Raw genomic sequence first — 19,061 nt, 5'->3', positions numbered from 1 at the left:
ATTTCAAGAAAGTTCTCTAGAACGCTTTAATCTAACACGTACATGTCCTTCCGTTTTTTCAAAAAAAGTCGAGTTAATTATTTGAATGTTCTAATCAACAAGTATACTGTCGTTTATATATAACAAAAAAACCCCAAAATTAAGATCAGTGCGAATATGATCAAAACTAATAACCAGTTACAACATATACATTTTATATTTGAGCAGGAAACATTAACATAAATTTAGAGTTTGTAAAAAGAAAGTTAATTGGCCTTGGTTACAAAACCATACATGTAAAAGCGGAAATGTGTCCGGTATCGGGGTATAGGCCTACTAGTAGTAAATAGAAAATCCCGTATTTACTACTGCAGTTGTTTCTTCTTCAGTCTGATACTTAGACACCATTGTAAACATGCACATTCATTACCACTACGTGTCAATAATAATTGTTTTATGTTTTAGTAAGTATAATTTATTTTTTGGCTGCTTAACGTTTTTCTTGTGGCCACTTGATGTCATTCTTCGTTATACTTGAGTAATTTAAAGAAAAGGTACACATCCTAGACTAGACGATGTGTACGACACAATCAGATCAATTTATTCGCCTTTATATACAACATATCTGGCTTGTTGTAATAACAGCAAGCATACCGAACTCCGTACTCACAAATAACCACGAGTACATAACTCATTAATCACGAAAATCCGTATCTTCGTTACCAAGCCAAGTACGATTTTCAAAACTCACATGATACACGCAGGCATTTTATATCATAGGCCTATAATGCTATATATTTATTATGTAACCATTATTGCAGATGTAGGCCTACTAACTTTTTATCTGCTCTGCTATTAACGTTTTTTGTGCATAATAATGAAACTAAAATCAAAGAATATCTGCATTTTATTATCTTTGTAGGTATTCGAGCAATAACATGTTCAATTATTGAGGTTAAAGCTGGTGAATCAAGAGAACTGCCGACATGTTCAATAAAAAGTAGTTTCGGTACTCGTTGGTACAGATCATCAACGTCAGTTAAAGATCTTATTGTTTCTACTGACGACGAAAGTATTAGTAGGCCTAGTAATGGGAGATACATTTTACAAAGTGATGGTGCTCTTTCTATTAGAAAGATTGATATTAGTGATGCTGATTCCTACTTTTGCAGAGACGAAGTAACTGGGAAAGGTGCAAACTACCAGCTGATTGTCAATTGTAAGTAGAAAAGAAGCACACACAATTTGTATTTTTCACTATTATAGATACTGTATGTTCGAATACCATGTGATACGCTGTCATGTAGAGAGCAATTGAATTGACATAATGTGTATTCAATTGTATTTGTTGTGAAGTTTAAAGCTTGGTGATTTTCTTCCAATCTCAAGGGTTAGTCCTGACCTACCTAGTCACAGTGCTATGATTGTAATCATGACTGTCAAATGATATTTGGCTTATATCCATAGGCATAGGTTTATCCACATTTGCAAGTGAATTTAATTGTTGTTGCATAGATAAAAACAATGTATTTCTACTAATTTATTTATTAATTTTGTTTGTGGATTGTAAACACAGATCTAGAAGTACCTGTACTAAAGCTTCCCGTAACGTACAGCAAGATAGGCGAAAATGCAACATTTATATGCTCATCTAAAGGCGTTCCGAACTTATACAACGTCACATGGTTGAAAAATGGGAACGTTATAGATGTGTATGACACACTGAAGTATTCACAGACTAATACAACGTCGTTAGAGATCATTAGATTAGAACAGACGGACACAGGACGGTACCAATGTAAAGTAGAGAACGATGCGTTTAAAGATGAAGAAGGGAAGTCAAGTAGATCAGAATACTTTAGAGTAAGTTGTAAGTATACTGAGCCCTCTTCCGCAACATTTTGCAAAACAGGGAGTAGCTATAATAGAGAAATGGTTAATGGTTATTATGAAACAATATCATTACAGATCTAGGAGAGATTACTCTCAAATCACCAGATATACATTTAAGAAAAAATACAACTGGTTTGTTTGTTTGTTCATTAACTGCATATGGATACCCTCCTATCAGCACTGAGTGGCTCAAAGACGGAAAGTTGCTGAACGTCTCAAATAAAGGGAAGTACATGAAGTCATTTATTAAGAGATATTTGTTTTTGGAGATTAACAGAGTAAATGAAATGGATGAGGGCGCTTATCAGTGCCGAGCGGAAAATGCCGCTTACAACAGAAATGAAGGAAAGTTGAGTAACATAGGAACACTTTCGTTGCTTTGTAAGATTTTTGAATTTTGAATTACAATTGGAAATAGTTTCTAGAGATATCTTCTCTCCATTGAATAAAAAATGATGTATATCTGATATCTGAAGCACATTGTCTGGAAGGGTTCCTGGTTACATTATATTTTTACAGTTTATTTTTTATTCATTTTTTGGCAAAAGAGAATAACTTTATTAGTAGGCCTATTGAAAATTTGTTTTTGCTTTTATTTTATTTATCTTTATTTGTCATAGTAAATTGTGACAATTCTTTTCGAAACTAAAAACCAAATGAACATGTTTAATCTCATTATATTGTCATGTTTTTGTGGAAATATTAACATAACATAATTCTTTCTTTGTGCTTTTAGCAACCATGGATTCAAATTACAGTTTTGAAGGTAATTATAATAACGTGATTTAAATTAATTGTCTTGATTTAAGGGAAATATCTCAATTAAGTGTTATTTATTAAATACGGCCACTGTAGTTCACTTGGCACCTCGATACGTAACATAATCATAATAAAAACAATATTTATTTAATGTGCCTATTGCAAATGTTTGTTATGTTCCTGTATGTTTGAAATTTACACTCATTCATGTTCTATCCTGACCGACCAAGACATTCCCATGTCACTAATACCCCTTTCACACACCAAAAGCAAAACTCCGGAGACACTCCGGAGACACCCCGGAGTTGACGTCCCGCTGTTTGGTGTGAAAGGTAAAATCAAGCAACTCCGGAGTTTAAAACTGCGGGGTTGAACAGCTGAACATTCTCCGGAGAGCGAACTCCAGAGACACTCCGGAGTTTTGGTGTGAAAGGGGTATAAGAAGCAGGGTGTACAATCAATGTGTTCTAACAACTATAGTTAATTGGGCAGAGACATGGGCAACAACGAAAGAGATGGAACAAAAATTGATAACAACACAAAGAGCGATGGAAAGAAAAATGGTAAATCTATCAATACAAGACAGAGAAGAAATAGTGAGATACGGAAAAGAACAACAGTCAAAGACATCATGGTAAAGATCAAAGAATTGAAATGGAGATGGCAGGAAACATAGCCAGAAGAGACGACAACAGAAGGACGTAGAGATTGAATGAATGGCAGCCGAGGACAGGGAGAAGAAGAAGAGACGGCAAAAAAGAAGATGGCGTGACGACATAACAACGTACATGGAAACGGCAACATGGGAAAGATCGACAAGGAACAGAACTAAATGGAAACAGCTAGAGGAGGCCTTCACACAGCAGTGGGTGAAATAGGCTATGAGATGAGAGATGAGATGAGATGTTCTATTCATTCAAAATTCAGTTTACTTTTTTTAAACTTCCTCGGTATTCTTAATCGTCGGCAAAGAATCAGGTTATTATTTAAAATAGAATAAAATAGAACCATTCTCACAATACCTTTGCTTCAGTTTCAGAAAATCGAAAAGCCGGGCTCATCGTTGGTATCGCATTTGTTGGACTTGCGGTTGGAATACTTTTAACTTCTTCGGTATTCTTAATCTTCGGCAAAATTAAAGCATCAAAGAATCAGGTTATTATACTTTTATAGTACTTTTATCACGCCGCTCTATCAAACCTGATTACATCATCGGAAAGACAAAACATTCTGTATTGATTGGAAGCATTCATCTTCAGTAAAATCTGCTCAAAATAACGAAAATGGATTGTGCACTTGGACGACGTTGAAAGATGAAACAGTACGCAACCTGGAAGGTTCTACCAGTAGTTAAATAATGTCTAACTGTTGTGAGGATTCTGTTTAAAGGTTTGTTTCACAACGGTTTATGTCTCATCAATGTATCTAATGTGTATGAGTTCAGAAACTTTAACCTACCATGACTTCCTTATCTTTTTATAGGTACCAGAAGCTTCGCACCAGACAAAGGAGGCAGTAAGTAAAATGTTCAGTCTTGCACGCATATAATTAGGGGGTTGTAAAACAATTATCATTTTACAACTAGACGCCGCATGAGAGGAGGGAGTGAATACCAATCTTGAACAATTTGAAAAGAGCAATACCCACCTGCCGTATACATATTATGAAGACATAAGTTTTACCAGGGAAATCTAACAACAGGACACTGGTCTTGCCAAGATAGGAACTCGTAACATTCCTTTGATCTAATGTCTGGCTGCGACAAATACCAACAGTATAAACAAATAAATTCCCCGCGCGGTCCGCGTTGTCTGTTAAGGTTTGTGGCACTGATCGTGTCGCAGCCGCCGAATAAACCCTTGATTTCTGGAGCAGCTCAGCATCCTGGTGTTAGATTGCCTTGGTTTTACTTTCTTCATGTAGAGTATATTTTTTGGTATTTTAAGAATTGCGATATACTAATTGTTCGATATTATAATCAATATTTTAATCAACCATTTGTTACCTTTTGCAACTTTTTACTTGCATGTATAAGGCCCTAACTAAATGTTATTGAGTAAAAAATACATGAGTGCAACATAGATAGCTCTCAGTTCTCGTCCCTGTGTGTTTATGAACAACTATGTTCAGTGTGAGCTTTAAAGGAATAACAAAACAAAAAAACTAAACTACTGAAAGACATTCCTCACTACAGATATTTCATTTGTACTCTCCACTTTTTTTTTTTTAGGTTTACACCGTTTATAATGGCGAACAAAAAGGCACCCTTTACCAAGATCTACAGAGGAAGACGGATGATACACCTGTATATATAAATGTTAAAAGAAAAAAATAAAAAATATTTGGTTGGCAGCAATTATCAATTTGGATTGATCCTAACAACACAATTAGCGCGCGCGTGAGTGTTTGTTATATGTAGATAATAACTCTTGTATCGTACCCATAATAAAACGTTAACAACCATATACATAACTTTTGTAGGCCTGTTTATGTAAAGATAATTATGTGCAGTTTTGTTTAGTTAATTCGGTCGGTATTTAGATGGGTGTCACGAAACCTAAGATCACGAAAGCTATAGACCCAAAACCTAAGATTGGTTGACCCTGTTTTAGGTATCATGGTTTTTAACCTGAACGCATCATTTACATTCATTTGGACGCATAATAATTCTGAAAATGGATGGAAAATCAATAAACAGAAAGAATTTACATTAATTGTGTACTGATTATACTGCAATAACCGGATGTGTTGAAACTGATGGAGGAAATGACAGATCGAAGTTCACGTATAAACGGAGGGAAAAGGTTAGGTCTCCAGTAACACAATTTTACTACTATTGTTGTTATTTGGTTTTGTATTCTTAATCTTAGATGTATAATGTTCATAGAGATTTTCAATGATTTTGCGATAATTTATTCATTAGTTTTAATTAATTAATAAAATAAATAAATAAGTTTGCTAACCTTAACAGAGTAGTACATCTAAGGCAGTAGACCAAAATATACTCAGATGTTTTATTGTATAGGCGGTAAGACTATTACATTTTGAATTTGAATAAAAATAAATAAATATGATGATATTTTGCCCTCAATGTTCAGTAATTAAGGCAAAGTAATTGAAAAAAAAACTTCTTTTAGACTCGCGTCTGATTGGTTGACTGTTTGGATTCAGACCCAGTCATGCGTCACGAACACAACAATACATCATAAAACAAAACAAAAAGGCAAGTTTTAAGAGATAAGAGGAAACGGCTTGGGAAAAAAATTCCGCACAGTAAGCTAACTACTAATGTCTGTTAGGAAACGATAGAAATGATCTAATAGTAGGCCTAGACCATGTTCAATCAGTACGTACAGAGGAGGAACGTGTGTTTTATCGATTTTATGTTAATCGATTATCGTAGGCTAGAGTATGACAGCTGGAAGCTCAGTGATTGGGGAGTCATGGTGCACTGATTGTGCCGGCTTTGTCATTGGTCCTGGGCCTAGCTATGACCTTCCAATACATGCTAATAATTCACTGCTTACAATGAGTTCATTCTTTATCGATTGGGAAGAGTATTATATGGGTGATGTTACCACAAAACTATCTACACGTGGCATACATGTTAGTTAAGCGATCGTGTCATTCTCTCAGTTAATTTCGGCCAACTACAGGTGTTTTTTTTTATAGAGAATTTCTATTATAAACGAAAAACGTTTTGATTGAAATTACATGTAGCTCACGGTACTTACAGTGGCGTCTTTTTTTTCTAAGATAATATATTTTACTTTGTTTGCTGTAGATCTAATTGTTTAAACATGGAAGTTAAAAACTGTTCAATTTTGCAATTGAGTATAATTGGTATCCTAATGTTGTTGGTGGAATGTAATGTTCCTTTCCCGAAGGACATGAGAATGGATGTCAAATTTCCAGTACAATTCAAATCAAGCAGATCAGGATCTGGGATACCGGATGGTCATTTAAGACCATTAGGTAAGTAACAACTCACAACATCATAAACTGCGGAAGTCATAGACAAAGAACCTTCCCTGTTTTGGCCAGTCAATTCTTCTCTAGGTCAGGGAAATATCTTACACTCTCCATCGTCATAGTTCCACAATCAATTTATTATTATAACTAAGAAAGAGACCTACTAGAATGCCTACTTTTAAGTAGTGGCTGTGTTTGACAGTGGCTGTGTAAACTACTGTAGTACAGTACACCAGGGTAACCCCTACTGGTCTCGAAAGATGTACTAAACTACTAGGTTCTTTAAAAAGTGCAAATGAGCATTTTTTGTATCACTGGACCTACGGTTTATAGTCCTTATCCGAGAAGACTTGTTCTACCACCAGAACCATGGAGCTAGTGAGGCCTGAACCCTTGCCGATATTATGGCTACGTATTACAGTCCCACTGTCTTAACCACTCAGCCACTCACTCACTAAGCACCATTGAAAATATATAACATCAAAACCAAGGGTTAGTGGTGATAAAATACAAACTAATTAATGTTATATTTAATTTATATCTTAAGGCTACCAACGCAAGGCAGAGGGCAAAGTCATGGAAGTCCCTGTGGTACCTCACCCTAGAGAGTTTTCAGATCTTCATGTCAGTAAAAAGAAACCATTGGTTATGAGAGGAGCAGTAAAAGATTCGCTAGCTTTTGAAAAATGGGATGATAGTTTTTTGGAAGAAAAGTAAGTTCTGTTCCTTATATATTGACCTACAATTATAAAATATAAGAGTCAAGAAAGTCCTGATTGGTCAGTTAAAAAAGTTTTGTAAGTTTAGTTTGACTTTGGCGTAGTGATGTGGATAGTAATTTAGGGTTCAATACGATTGGACAATTTTTTTATATTTGCCTTTGCTCGTCGTTGAATTGATTAAGGTCAAACTCACCAGGCGTATTTATGTGGCTGAAAATGCCATTGATATTATAAAAGAGTAAACAGTTGGCCTACTATATAAAAATCCACTAAGTTTTATTTTAAAGAACTTCCCTTTTTTGTTTTTTAAATTCCCATCTTCACAGTGATGATATTGAAACCATTGATCAGCTATTGATTAAGATATTAAAAATCAACCATTTTAATATAAAGAAACTAACAGCAATTTAGCTGTACTAATTAAGATTAAAATTCCCACCAAACAGTGAAGAGGTTGAAACAGACGTTGATTTAAGATGAAAATCAACCAGTTTTATATAAAGAAATTAAAACAAATTTATAAATTTCCTGTACTTAAATTAAAATTCCCATCCCAACAGTGAAGAGGTTGAAACAGCCGTTGGTTTAAGATAAAAATGAATAAAAACTAAAAAAAAGTGGATGAATTTCCTGTAATCTATATATAAATTTACGTAAGGGCAAAATTCGGTAAATCGCGCGTTATTTCTAGAATGTTTACTCGATGGTATATAAAGTTGGTTCGTACTTTCGGTACTGATTTTAACCACCTGATGTAACCCTGTTTACTAATTAAATTGAGTTAGATAATTAGTTATTGACGATTAAAACGAATTTAGGTTCAACGATTTGCCCCAAATAGGGGTGTTTTTCGATCGTGGTATACACTGTCTAATGGATGTCCGTCTTGATAAATACCCGCAGACAATAATGCGAGGATGCTTCGCATTTTCCTATCTCCTCCTACGATAATTGTTTTTAATGGCTGAAAACCAGTTGAACAGCTCGAGTACAGCATCATAATGTTGAAGACAGGCCGATTTTCTTTAAAAAATACTATTTTGATAGATTTAAAATACGTTATACAAATGTATTGATTTGCGATGAATGAAACATTCCAATCTCTGTTCCACAAGCGTCTATTCCCTCAGGCGTCGTAAAGGCAACTACTGTATACTCATAACAGAAATTCGATCCATTTTTTTTTTCAATCTGTGCTGCAGAGGTTGGATATAAATTTTTTTTAAACGGATAATGAGCTAGCGTTTTCACTCGCCGTATATTATGTACACATCTTTATTATTGCAGTTAAACCACCCACATCATCACCCTTCCCTCACTGGCATGAGTAGCGTTGTAAAACCAGTAGAGGATAGGCCTACGGTACATCACATGCCCTAAACGCAGAACAACTTTGGTGGGTAGGGTAGGAACCAACTTAAGTATGAATTGGCTCTAAGAAACAATTGAAAACCATTAGGCCTACTAATTAAGTTGAGTTAGATAATTTAATATTTATTGACGATTAAATCGAATTTATGATTTTCCCCGAATAGAGGTGGTTTTCACAAATTGTTTTACATTATATAAACATATTCACGTCGTAGTGATGTAGCGTTACATGTACTGTACTATTTCAATCGACGGTGATAGCTTCAACAAAGTATTAAATCGCAATGTTTTACTGTGTGTAGTGGTATATTATTTGTAAAACATGAAAACAATTAATATTTCGTTACTAAATGGATAAAGAATATATTTAAAAAGTGTTCCCCTTTGCACCCATCCTCTTCCCCATCCCTCAACCCTAATGTTACATACAAAACACAAATTTAGTTTGTTTAAATTTGACTTAAACAATTGGTCTCATTTTGTGACAAGTTTCTCTTTTGGAAGTAATTCCCAGGGTGCTAATTTTAGTTGAGTACATAAATCACAGTGTCTATTTATTCGTTCCTGTAAACGACATGTATTATTGTCCTGCGGTACGTACATTTGAAATCGCCAGTTTTTTAACGCTGAAATTATTATGTATTCGAGAACCATCTGTGGGCACGACCTAGATGGTACGCGAGCGAAGCGAGCGTACCATCTAGTACTTACAATTATAATTCCCATACCAACAGTTAAGAGGTTGAAACAGCTGTGGATTTCCTTTTTGATGACTGATAACCTAAACAATAAAAGAAAAGACCAGACAATAACAAAATAAATATCAATGCAACATTGATTATCACTGGATTGAATTAAACAATGGTCTCTTTCAAACAAAGAAATAAAATATTGTAATGATTATGAATATTGCTTATATACCGCTATAGATTCAGATATATAATTTCAATATACCATAGAATAAAGATATATACATATGTATACATATACTGTATACATGTATGTGTAATATATTTATATAATTTTATAATTGTGTGGATTATGTATACACATATAATATTAGATTTGTGTTTTTTTAAATATTTATCACGTTTTTTGATTAAATAAAAGTGGGAAGAACCCACAAAAAAATGACAAAAAAATTTCCTTTATTTAAACAAATTTATATAACATTTAAAGGATCTTACACAGTTTTACAGCCCAAGTTGTACTAGATACTATATGATTATCAAATCATGCCAGGAGTAAAAAGAGAAAAAGGATCAAGAATCGTGATAAAGATCCGTTGGTAGTTTTGACGTACGGCCTAAGTAAAATAATGGTCCAGAATTTTAATTGTCTCCAAAATTCAATGGAGTCATCCGTGACCACATAACTCTCTGTGTTTTAAATTCGGTCCCTCTTTTAGTGTTTATTTTATCCTGCTAACAAACAAACAAACATACACAACACTACACACAAATATCTCAGACAAAAATAAACCTCCTAGGCGAAGGTAAAAATAATATTTTCTTAATTTTATTTGAGAGAAACCCATCTCTAAACCCTGGTTCAACACAAATAATACAATTTAATAATTATATGTACATGTATGTATGATTTATTTTCAGTTTTGGAAATCTTCAAGTTATAGTTGAATTAAAAAAAGAAAACAGAGCCAACGTTGTTCGAAATGTTAGGCCATTGAAGGAATTCCTAAAAGGATATAAGACGGAGGATTGGTATGCTGTAACAGTTTTACCTGACGAAATGAGATCATATGTAAAGGTAAATAACAATTGCAAAAACTTGATCTACAGATACTGTTTGTAATTCAAGTTTTAAGATGTATTTCCCCTGAAAAATAACGATTTATAAAATCAGACTTTTGCAGTTCTAAACAAGTTATTAATTTCTATAGACGAAATCAATTAAACGAATAACAAATTGATCAAAACCATTGTTTGACAAACAATTATACTATTTCTTTGCTTTAAATTAAAGTTTTTCAGGTAATTTTTTTTTTTGCGATACAATTTTTAAACCTTTATGTAACATTATAATGGCAACAATTTTTTTTTAAGAAGACAATACATTTTTAAACATATTTGAAGAACAGATTTCGTATAACTATATGAAATAAACATCTGAATACAGTTGGCCAGTAGTGTGATGTTACTGTATGTGTTGTATGTTTTGACGATGGATTACTAAGCATGTATGATTCCGTGCATCGTGTGTATCCCTGTTCATCTCCAGTCAAGTCCATCTTTTCCAATCCAGACTAGATTAGATTTTTGCACAAAGAGAAAAAGTGTTCAGATTTAATATTTTGAATCCAGGTGAAATTAATTCAACATATTTCAATTGTTTAATTAATTACTTATAATTTTTTCCCTCTCGATTCTATGATGAAATAATTTACAACACATTACACTTTCTTTACCTTCTTTTGTGCAGGTTCCACAGTGTTTACTATGCGGTTCATTCAAGAAGTTGATTCAAGAAAGTAACTTTTGGATGAGCAGTGGTGGTACATCGTCTGTCCTGCATTACGACGCTGACCATAACATCCATTGTCTGCTGGACGGCCGCAAAGATTTTATTTTTATCCATCCAAAATATTCTAAGTTTCTTGAAATTGCAAATAAGGTAATTTAAAGATTTTAAAATGCTCAATCGAACCATCCTACCTCAGCATTTAAGCATGGTTCTCACACAACTCAACGACGTAAGCGCGGCGCAAGTAATTTTACCATGTAGTTTGTACTCATATGTTGTTTATGCCATTATTATCAAAATAAATGTTGAAAAAATAAAAACAAATTCATGATGCCATGGATCATCCGAACTGTAACAAAATATTGTCATGGTTAAACATTTGCTTGCTTATTTAAACAAAACAAATAAATACATATTAATATTCTTGGTTTCCACTAAACACAAAAAAGAAAACAATGTTGCCGTATTCACCAATCACACTTAAGTGAATATTAAGTATTTCACTTAACTCAATTAATATGTAAGTATTTCCCTTAAACTGTATTCACTTAGGTAGGAGATTTTTTTAATTTTAAGGTGTTTCCCTTAGCCTAAGTGTGAATGGTGAATGCGGCCACAGGTTTCGTTCTATTGATGTCCTGATCGACTTTTAACCAAAACATATCTTTTCTTTTGTGTAGTCACCAGATTCAGGTTCTGGGTATTCACAGATTGATGTTGAGATGATCAATATGTTTAAGTACAGTGGTTTTTCTAAGGTACCGTGGCAGTGGACTACCATCTGGCCCGGAGATTGTGTCTTTATCCCATCAGGTAAGCATGTGGCTTGTATCCAACTCGATTCATCCATCAATTTAATCTGAACTGATAAATTAAAGAACTGTAGGTCCAGTTGCGCTACAGAGCTGTCTAACACTGATTCAGAGGTGTCGCCTTAAGTCCAACATTTATTCTATAATGTACTTTGGCTCAAGCAAGTAAAATCTGCAACAACTTGAAACAAACTGGACCCCAACTTGGCACAACTGCTACATCTGAAGATTGTATCATCCTTTGTCAGATGTAGCCCTCATGAAGCCTTTGCCATTCCTTTAACTTTTAGTAATGACCTTAAATATTTCACCTACAAATTTCTGTACATGTTTTTTTTAGGCTACTTTCATCAAGTTCGTTCATACGGACGTAGCATGTCTTATGCCATCTTGTTCACTACTGAACCACATTTCAACGATACTGATTGTGGTAATGAGTTCCCATATACATCACTGGATCAGGTTCCAATCTTTTGGACTTACAAGGAGGGAGACAAGGTAATAAATGTGTTAATGTTATTGTTAAGGTACGTATCAGTAGTTACTATAGATGAACTTGTAGGCTGCAAGTAAGTCCTAATTTGACAATGCAATACATGATAGAACAGTTACTAAGATTTAGAAGTGGTCTGGTTATCAAACTAAAGCCATGGCAAGTTGCATGTTTATCTCATGATTTGTTATACCTAATAAAAAAAACTACTTTAATAATTATATTTTTTTCCAGGTAATTGAAATGGGTTATATGGATCCGGCATCTATCCGCCAGTCATTCCTACAGATTCTACGAGAAGACGACCGTCTATCATTTGAAAGATTCATGATTTTCTATGCTGACTATTTTTTGGATGATCTTGAACCAGATTTACAAAATAAGGAATTGAGAGCAGACGCAATGAAGGTATAGTCATTGAATTTATTTATTTTTTCCTGGTAAATAATGTAAAAAGATCATATTAAAGATACGGTGTCTTCATTGTAAGGAATGAAAGTGAATAATATGTGAATACTTAAGTTAATAAAATAAAGTACAATGTTCAGAGTGTGTATAATTTGTTAGGAACAGTGAAGTTTTACCAACAAGGCCGGGACTTCCTAAATTTGTTGCCAAATATTTTTGTTCAAAAATATTAAAACTATTTATTGTATATTAAATATATATAAGTATATAATACTAAGGACGTAAGATATGAAAAACAGTACATCATTTTTAATAGCAAGAAAATAATATATTATAAGAAGGTGTTTTCACAACACAGGCAAATTAGTAGGTGACTAATGCATTGCATTCTCATGAAGCCTCGCAAGAGCGTAAGCACAGTGCATGTAATTTGACCAATCGCAAGCAAAGAATTAATCGAACAGTCCCACCTAAGTGGCGCTTATGTACTTATGTTGCGTTGTAGCGGTAACCAAGGGCCCTGACTTCAAACTGGCAAATCTATTGGCCAAAGTGATGCAGCTATATTTCATGGTCTCACTCCATGCTGAATAACTTTTTGAACTGTTTTTTACATAGGAGTTCACTCTCTAGTTAATTATATAACCTCTTTGTTTCAGATGTATACTACTTTTATTATTATAAATCCAAAGGCAAATTACTAAAAAAAACAATGCTGTTGGTATCAGTGGCTGGATCTCAATGAATATTCAAAAAGAAAGCAAAAAGCTAAATCAAAACAATATATTATTATTATATACTCTTATTACTATTTTACTACTATAATGCTCCATTAAAATCATAAGAGAATGTTTATTTTGTATTTGTATCTTTTCAGGCATTCTCCATTTTTGATAAGCGTAATCGGGGCTTTGTTACTCGGAGACAAATTGTTGAAGCAGACATTGAGATGTTCAAGGATGTTGCACGTTTGCTAGATGAGCCAAGCTACCAACTCAATGAAAAATCTTGGCGTGATGAACTTTAATTCATTTCACAGTTTTTTTTATTTATATTCTATAAAAAAAAAATAAAATACTAAAAAAATACATTTTAATATAATTGCTTATTAACATACTGTAGTGCATACTGTTTTCGCAAAAATTATGGGTATCAAATATACATATCAAAATGTTGTGCATGCTAACATTATGGGCAAGCACAAATTATAGAAATGCAAAAATAACAAGCCTTCATTACATTCCACTTATTATTCTTGCAAAGAAAAATATATTTATAAAGGGTATTTATTATGATATAGTTAATATTTATTAAATATTTATCTAATTTTCTTCACTATTAATTGTTAAAATATTAAAATTATAAGTATTGTTAAATAAAAATGTTTTAAAACATTTTTTTGATATTATATGTATACATCGTACATACATATTTATTGACACAATTATAATTTCAATGATGACATTTCAGGATGATTTTCAATTTCCATACATCTGTCATTAAACATCTCATCTTGATAAAAGACCAGATTCATACGATAAGGCTCGTTTTTTGGACTGTGGATGACTTTAAATTTAGTTTTTATTTCTATCTACTCATTTTTAAATTTTAATTAGATGTTGTAGTCTGTATGTGTAACTAATTCAAAGTGAAGATCTGTTTAGATTAAACCATGGAGTAAGTGGATGAATAAACCTTGATATGTGTGGTTCTTAATCTTGTTTAAAATGCTACTGGTGGCCCGCTACTTGACGCTTGCTACAGCTCATGTCTTTTGGTCGGTTGGTTGGTCGGTATAAACACTAACTTGAGCACGCGACTGCAGCCATGTTATATAGTTATGGTTTTTGCTGGTATGATCGGAAATCCAACCACGAACTACTTGCAACATTTGTTGTTGTTTTCGAAAATCTGCCATTTTTCGAAAATTTCCCTGTACTATAGTACAAAAAATGGCAAATTTTCGACCTTTTTATTTTTCGATAAAACTGGTTACTATACCACAATTGACATGCGCAGAACCCATTATTCGTCTCTGCGCATGTTTATTATACTATAGTAACCATTTATGTCAAAACTGGTTACCATAGCACAATTGACATGCGCAAAACCCATTATTCGTCTCTGCGCATGTTTATTATGCAATAGTAACCATTTATGTCAAAACTGGTTACCATCGCACAATTGACATGCGCAGAACCCACTATTTGTCTCTGCGCATGTTTATTATGCATTAGTAACCATTTATGTCAAAAAATAAAAGGGTCGAAAATCGGTCATTTTTCGATAATTTCCCTGTACTATAGTACAGGGATTTTTCAAAAAATGGCAAATTTTCGACCTTTTTATTTTTCGATAAAACTGGTTACTATAGCACAATTGACATGCGCAGAACCCATTTATTATACTATAGTAACCATTTATGTCAAAATTGGTTAACATAGCACAATTGACATGCGCAGAACCCATTATTAGCCTCTGCGAATATTTATTATACTATAGTAACCATTTATGTCAAAATTGGTTAACATAGCACAATTGACATGCGCAGAACCCATTATTCGTCTCTGCGCATGTTTATTATGCAATAGTAACCATTTATGTCAAAAAATAAAAGGGTCGAAAATCGGCCATTTTTCGAAAAAGGGATTTTTCAAAAAATGGCAAATTTTCGACCTTTTTATTTTTCGATAAAACTGGTTACTATAGCACAATTGACATGCGCAGAACCCATTATTCGCCTCTGCGCATGTTTATTATGCAATAGTAACCATTTATGTCAAAACTGGTTAACATAGTACAATTGACATGCGCAGAACCCACTATTCGTCTCTGCGCATGTTTATTATGCATTAGTAACCATTTATGTCAAAAAATAAAAGGGTCCTATATCGGCCATTTTTCGCAAATTTTCCTGTACTATAGTACAGGGATTTTTTGAAAAAAAATGGTTAAATTTCGACCTTTTTATTTTTTGATAGAACTGGTTACTATAGCACAATTGACATGCGCAGAACCCATTATTCGCCTCTGCGCATGTTTATTATGCAATAGTAACCATTTATGTCAAAACTGGTTAACATAGTACAATTGACATGCGCAGAACCCACTATTCGTCTCTGCGCATGTTTATTATGCATTAGTAACCATTTATGTCAAAAAATAAAAGGGTCCTATATCGGCCATTTTTCGCAAATTTTCCTGTACTATAGTACAGGGATTTTTTGGAAAAAATGGTTAAATTTCGACCTTTTTATTTTTTGATAGAACTGGTTACTATAGCACAATTGACATGCGCAGAACCCATTTTTCGCCTCTGCGCATGTTTAATATACAATAGTAACCATTTATGTCAAAACTGGTTACCATAGCACAATTGAGATGCGCAAAACTCATTATTCGTCTCTGCGCATGTTTATTATGCAATATTAACCATTTATGTCAAAACTGGTTACCATAGCACAATTGACATGCGCAGAACCCACTATTCGTCTCTGCGCATGTTTATTATGCATTAGTAACCATTTATGTCAAAAAATAAAAGGGTCGGAAATCGGCCATTTTTCGAAAATTTCACTGTACTATAGTACAGGGATTTTTCAAAAAATGGCAAATTTTTGACCTTTTTATTTTTCGATAAAACTGGTTACTATAGCACAATTGACATGCGCAGAACCCATTATTCGCCTCTGCGCATGTTTATTAGACTATAATAACCATTTATGTCAAAACTGGTTACCATAGCACAATTGACATGCGCAGAACCCATTATTTGCCTCTGCGCATATTTATTATACTATAGTAACCATTTATGTCAAAATTGGTTAACATAGCACAATTGACATGCGCAGAACCCATTATTCGTCTCTGCGCATGTTTATTATGCAATAGTAACCAATTATGTCAAAAAATAAAAGGGTCGAAAATCGGCCATTTTTCGAAAAAGGGATTTTTCAAAAAATGGCAAATTTTCGACCTTTTTATTTTTCGATAAAACTGGTTACTATAGCACAATTGACATGCGCAGAACCCATTATTCGCCTCTGCGCATGTTTATTATGCAATAGTAACCATTTATGTCAAAACTGGTTAACATAGTACAATTGACATGCGCAGAACCCACTATTCGTCTCTGCGCATGTTTATTATGCATTAGTAACCATTTATGTCAAAAAATAAAAGGGTCCTATATCGGCCATTTTTCGCAAATTTTCCTGTACTAGTACAGGGATTTTTTGGAAAAAATGGTTAAATTTCGACCTTTTTATTTTTTGATAGAACTGGTTACTATAGCACAATTGACATGCGCAGAACCCATTTTTCGCCTCTGCGCATGTTTAATATACAATAGTAACCATTTATGTCAAAACTGGTTACCATAGCACAATTGAGATGCGCAAAACTCATTATTCCTCTCTGCGCATGTTTATTATGCAATATTAACCATTTATGTCAAAACTGGTTACCATAGCACAATTGACATGCGCAGAACCCATTATTCGCCTCTGCGCATGTTTATTATGCAATAGTAACCATTTATGTCAAAACTGGTTAACATAGTACAATTGACATGCGCAGAACCCACTATTCGTCTCTGCGCATGTTTATTATGCATTAGTAACCATTTATGTCAAAAAATAAAAGGGTCCTATATCGGCCATTTTTCGCAAATTTTCCTGTACTATAGTACAGGGATTTTTTGGAAAAAATGGTTAAATTTCGACCTTTTTATTTTTTGATAGAACTGGTTACTATAGCACAATTGACATGCGCAGAACCCATTTTTCGCCTCTGCGCATGTTTAATATACAATAGTAACCATTTATGTCAAAACTGGTTACCATAGCACAATTGAGATGCGCAAAACTCATTATTCGTCTCTGCGCATGTTTATTATGCAATATTAACCATTTATGTCAAAACTGGTTACCATAGCACAATTGACATGCGCAGAACCCACTATTCGTCTCTGCGCATGTTTATTATGCATTAGTAACCATTTATGTCAAAAAATAAAAGGGTCGGAAATCGGCCATTTTTCGAAAATTTCACTGTACTGGGATTTTTCAAAAAATGGCAAATTTTTGACCTTTTTATTTTTCGATAAAACTGGTTACTATAGCACAATTGACATGCGCAGAACCCATTATTCGCCTCTGCGCATGTTTATTATATTATAGTAACCATTTATGTCAAAACTGGTTACCATCGCACAATTGACATGCGCAGAATCCATTATTCGCCTCTGCGCATATTTATTATACTATAGTAACCATTTGTCAAAACTGGTTACCATAGCACAATTGACATGTGCAGAACCCATTATTCGCCTCTGCGCATGTTTATTATACTATAGTAACCATTTATGTCAAAACTGGTTACCATAGCACAATTGACATGGGCATAACCCATTATTCGTCTCTGCGCATGTTTATTATGCAATAGTAACCATTTATGTCTATAGTACAGGGAATTTTTTTTGGAAAAATGGCAAAAATATCCACTTTTCAGCTGAATTCTTTGTAAGGGTGTGTGGCGCAGTGTGTTGGACGTTGGACTACCGATCGTCAGACCTAGGTTCGAATCCAACTCTCGCCGCATTGCTTGCTTGTGAGTAGGCAAGACACTTTACTTACGTTGCCTCTCCACCCAGGTGTATAAATGGGTACCCAGTTAGATCTAGACACAAATTTGCGCTGGTTACCGGCTGCATTATGGGAGTATGTTTCCATACATGTTTGATCCCAAAAAAATACTGGGGTAATAATGCTTGTAAAGCGCCTTTGAGCATGATTACTCATGAAAAGGGCGCTATATAAATGTGGTATTATTATCATTATTACTATACTATATTCCTGTACAGGGAAATTTGTTTTCCCTTTTGTTTTTAACAAAATGGCACACGCAGAATCACACAATGTGGTCTGCGCATGTTACCTTAATGCATAATTTAAACAGCTGATATTTTGCCAATTAAAAAAAATTTGCAGCATTTGTATCCTAAATTTTTTAACAAAATGACATGCGCAGAATCACATAATATCGACTTTTTAAAATTCAATATAATGTAATGTTACCTTTCTTTTATACCTTTCAAATTTGGGTTTGATTTCAAATGATTTATACTTTCAAAAATCAAGAACGATTTTATTAAATGCATAATTTACAATT

General features: G+C 33.7%; 2 protein-coding genes across 2 annotated transcripts; both read left to right on the top strand.

Moving 5' to 3' along the window:
- The first annotated feature begins 212 nt into the window (after positions 1–212).
- Positions 213–5,688, top strand: LOC140056447 (protein sax-3-like). The gene is made up of 8 exons (XM_072101815.1): positions 213–443; positions 902–1,198; positions 1,556–1,849; positions 1,948–2,253; positions 2,609–2,638; positions 3,665–3,786; positions 4,114–4,146; positions 4,862–5,688. Exons 1-8 carry the CDS (start codon positions 395–397, stop codon positions 4,964–4,966), a joined length of 1,236 nt encoding a protein of 411 aa, XP_071957916.1. The 5' UTR covers positions 213–394; the 3' UTR covers positions 4,967–5,688.
- A 61-nt stretch (positions 5,689–5,749) lies between these two features.
- On the top strand, positions 5,750–14,584 carry LOC140057215 (jmjC domain-containing protein E-like). Its single transcript, XM_072102778.1, has 9 exons — positions 5,750–5,904; positions 6,416–6,606; positions 7,151–7,316; positions 10,307–10,463; positions 11,136–11,327; positions 11,858–11,990; positions 12,330–12,487; positions 12,717–12,890; positions 13,768–14,584. Exons 2-9 carry the CDS (start codon positions 6,432–6,434, stop codon positions 13,915–13,917), a joined length of 1,305 nt encoding a protein of 434 aa, XP_071958879.1. The 5' UTR covers positions 5,750–5,904; positions 6,416–6,431; the 3' UTR covers positions 13,918–14,584.
- Positions 14,585–19,061: the final 4,477 nt, after the last annotated feature.

The sequence above is a fragment of the Antedon mediterranea genome, chromosome 8 (assembly GCF_964355755.1).
Source record: "Antedon mediterranea chromosome 8, ecAntMedi1.1, whole genome shotgun sequence".
Taxonomy (NCBI): domain Eukaryota; kingdom Metazoa; phylum Echinodermata; class Crinoidea; order Comatulida; family Antedonidae; genus Antedon; species Antedon mediterranea.
Note: the sequence above shows the minus strand (reverse complement) of the source record. Positions and strands in the feature narration are given on the sequence as shown.

Coding starts and splice junctions, on each gene's coding strand:
- LOC140057215 (XM_072102778.1), top strand. CDS start 6,432: ATGGAAGTTAAAAACTGTTCAATTTTGCAATTGAGTATAATTGGTATC. Junction 7,317..10,306: donor GATAGTTTTTTGGAAGAAAA/GTAAGTTCTGTT, acceptor ATTTATTTTCAG/TTTTGGAAATCTTCAAGTTA. Junction 11,328..11,857: donor TTCTTGAAATTGCAAATAAG/GTAATTTAAAGA, acceptor TCTTTTGTGTAG/TCACCAGATTCAGGTTCTGG.
- LOC140056447 (XM_072101815.1), top strand. CDS start 395: ATGCACATTCATTACCACTACGTGTCAATAATAATTGTTTTATGTTTT. Junction 1,850..1,947: donor AGAATACTTTAGAGTAAGTT/GTAAGTATACTG, acceptor ATATCATTACAG/ATCTAGGAGAGATTACTCTC. Junction 2,639..3,664: donor TTCAAATTACAGTTTTGAAG/GTAATTATAATA, acceptor CCTTTGCTTCAG/TTTCAGAAAATCGAAAAGCC.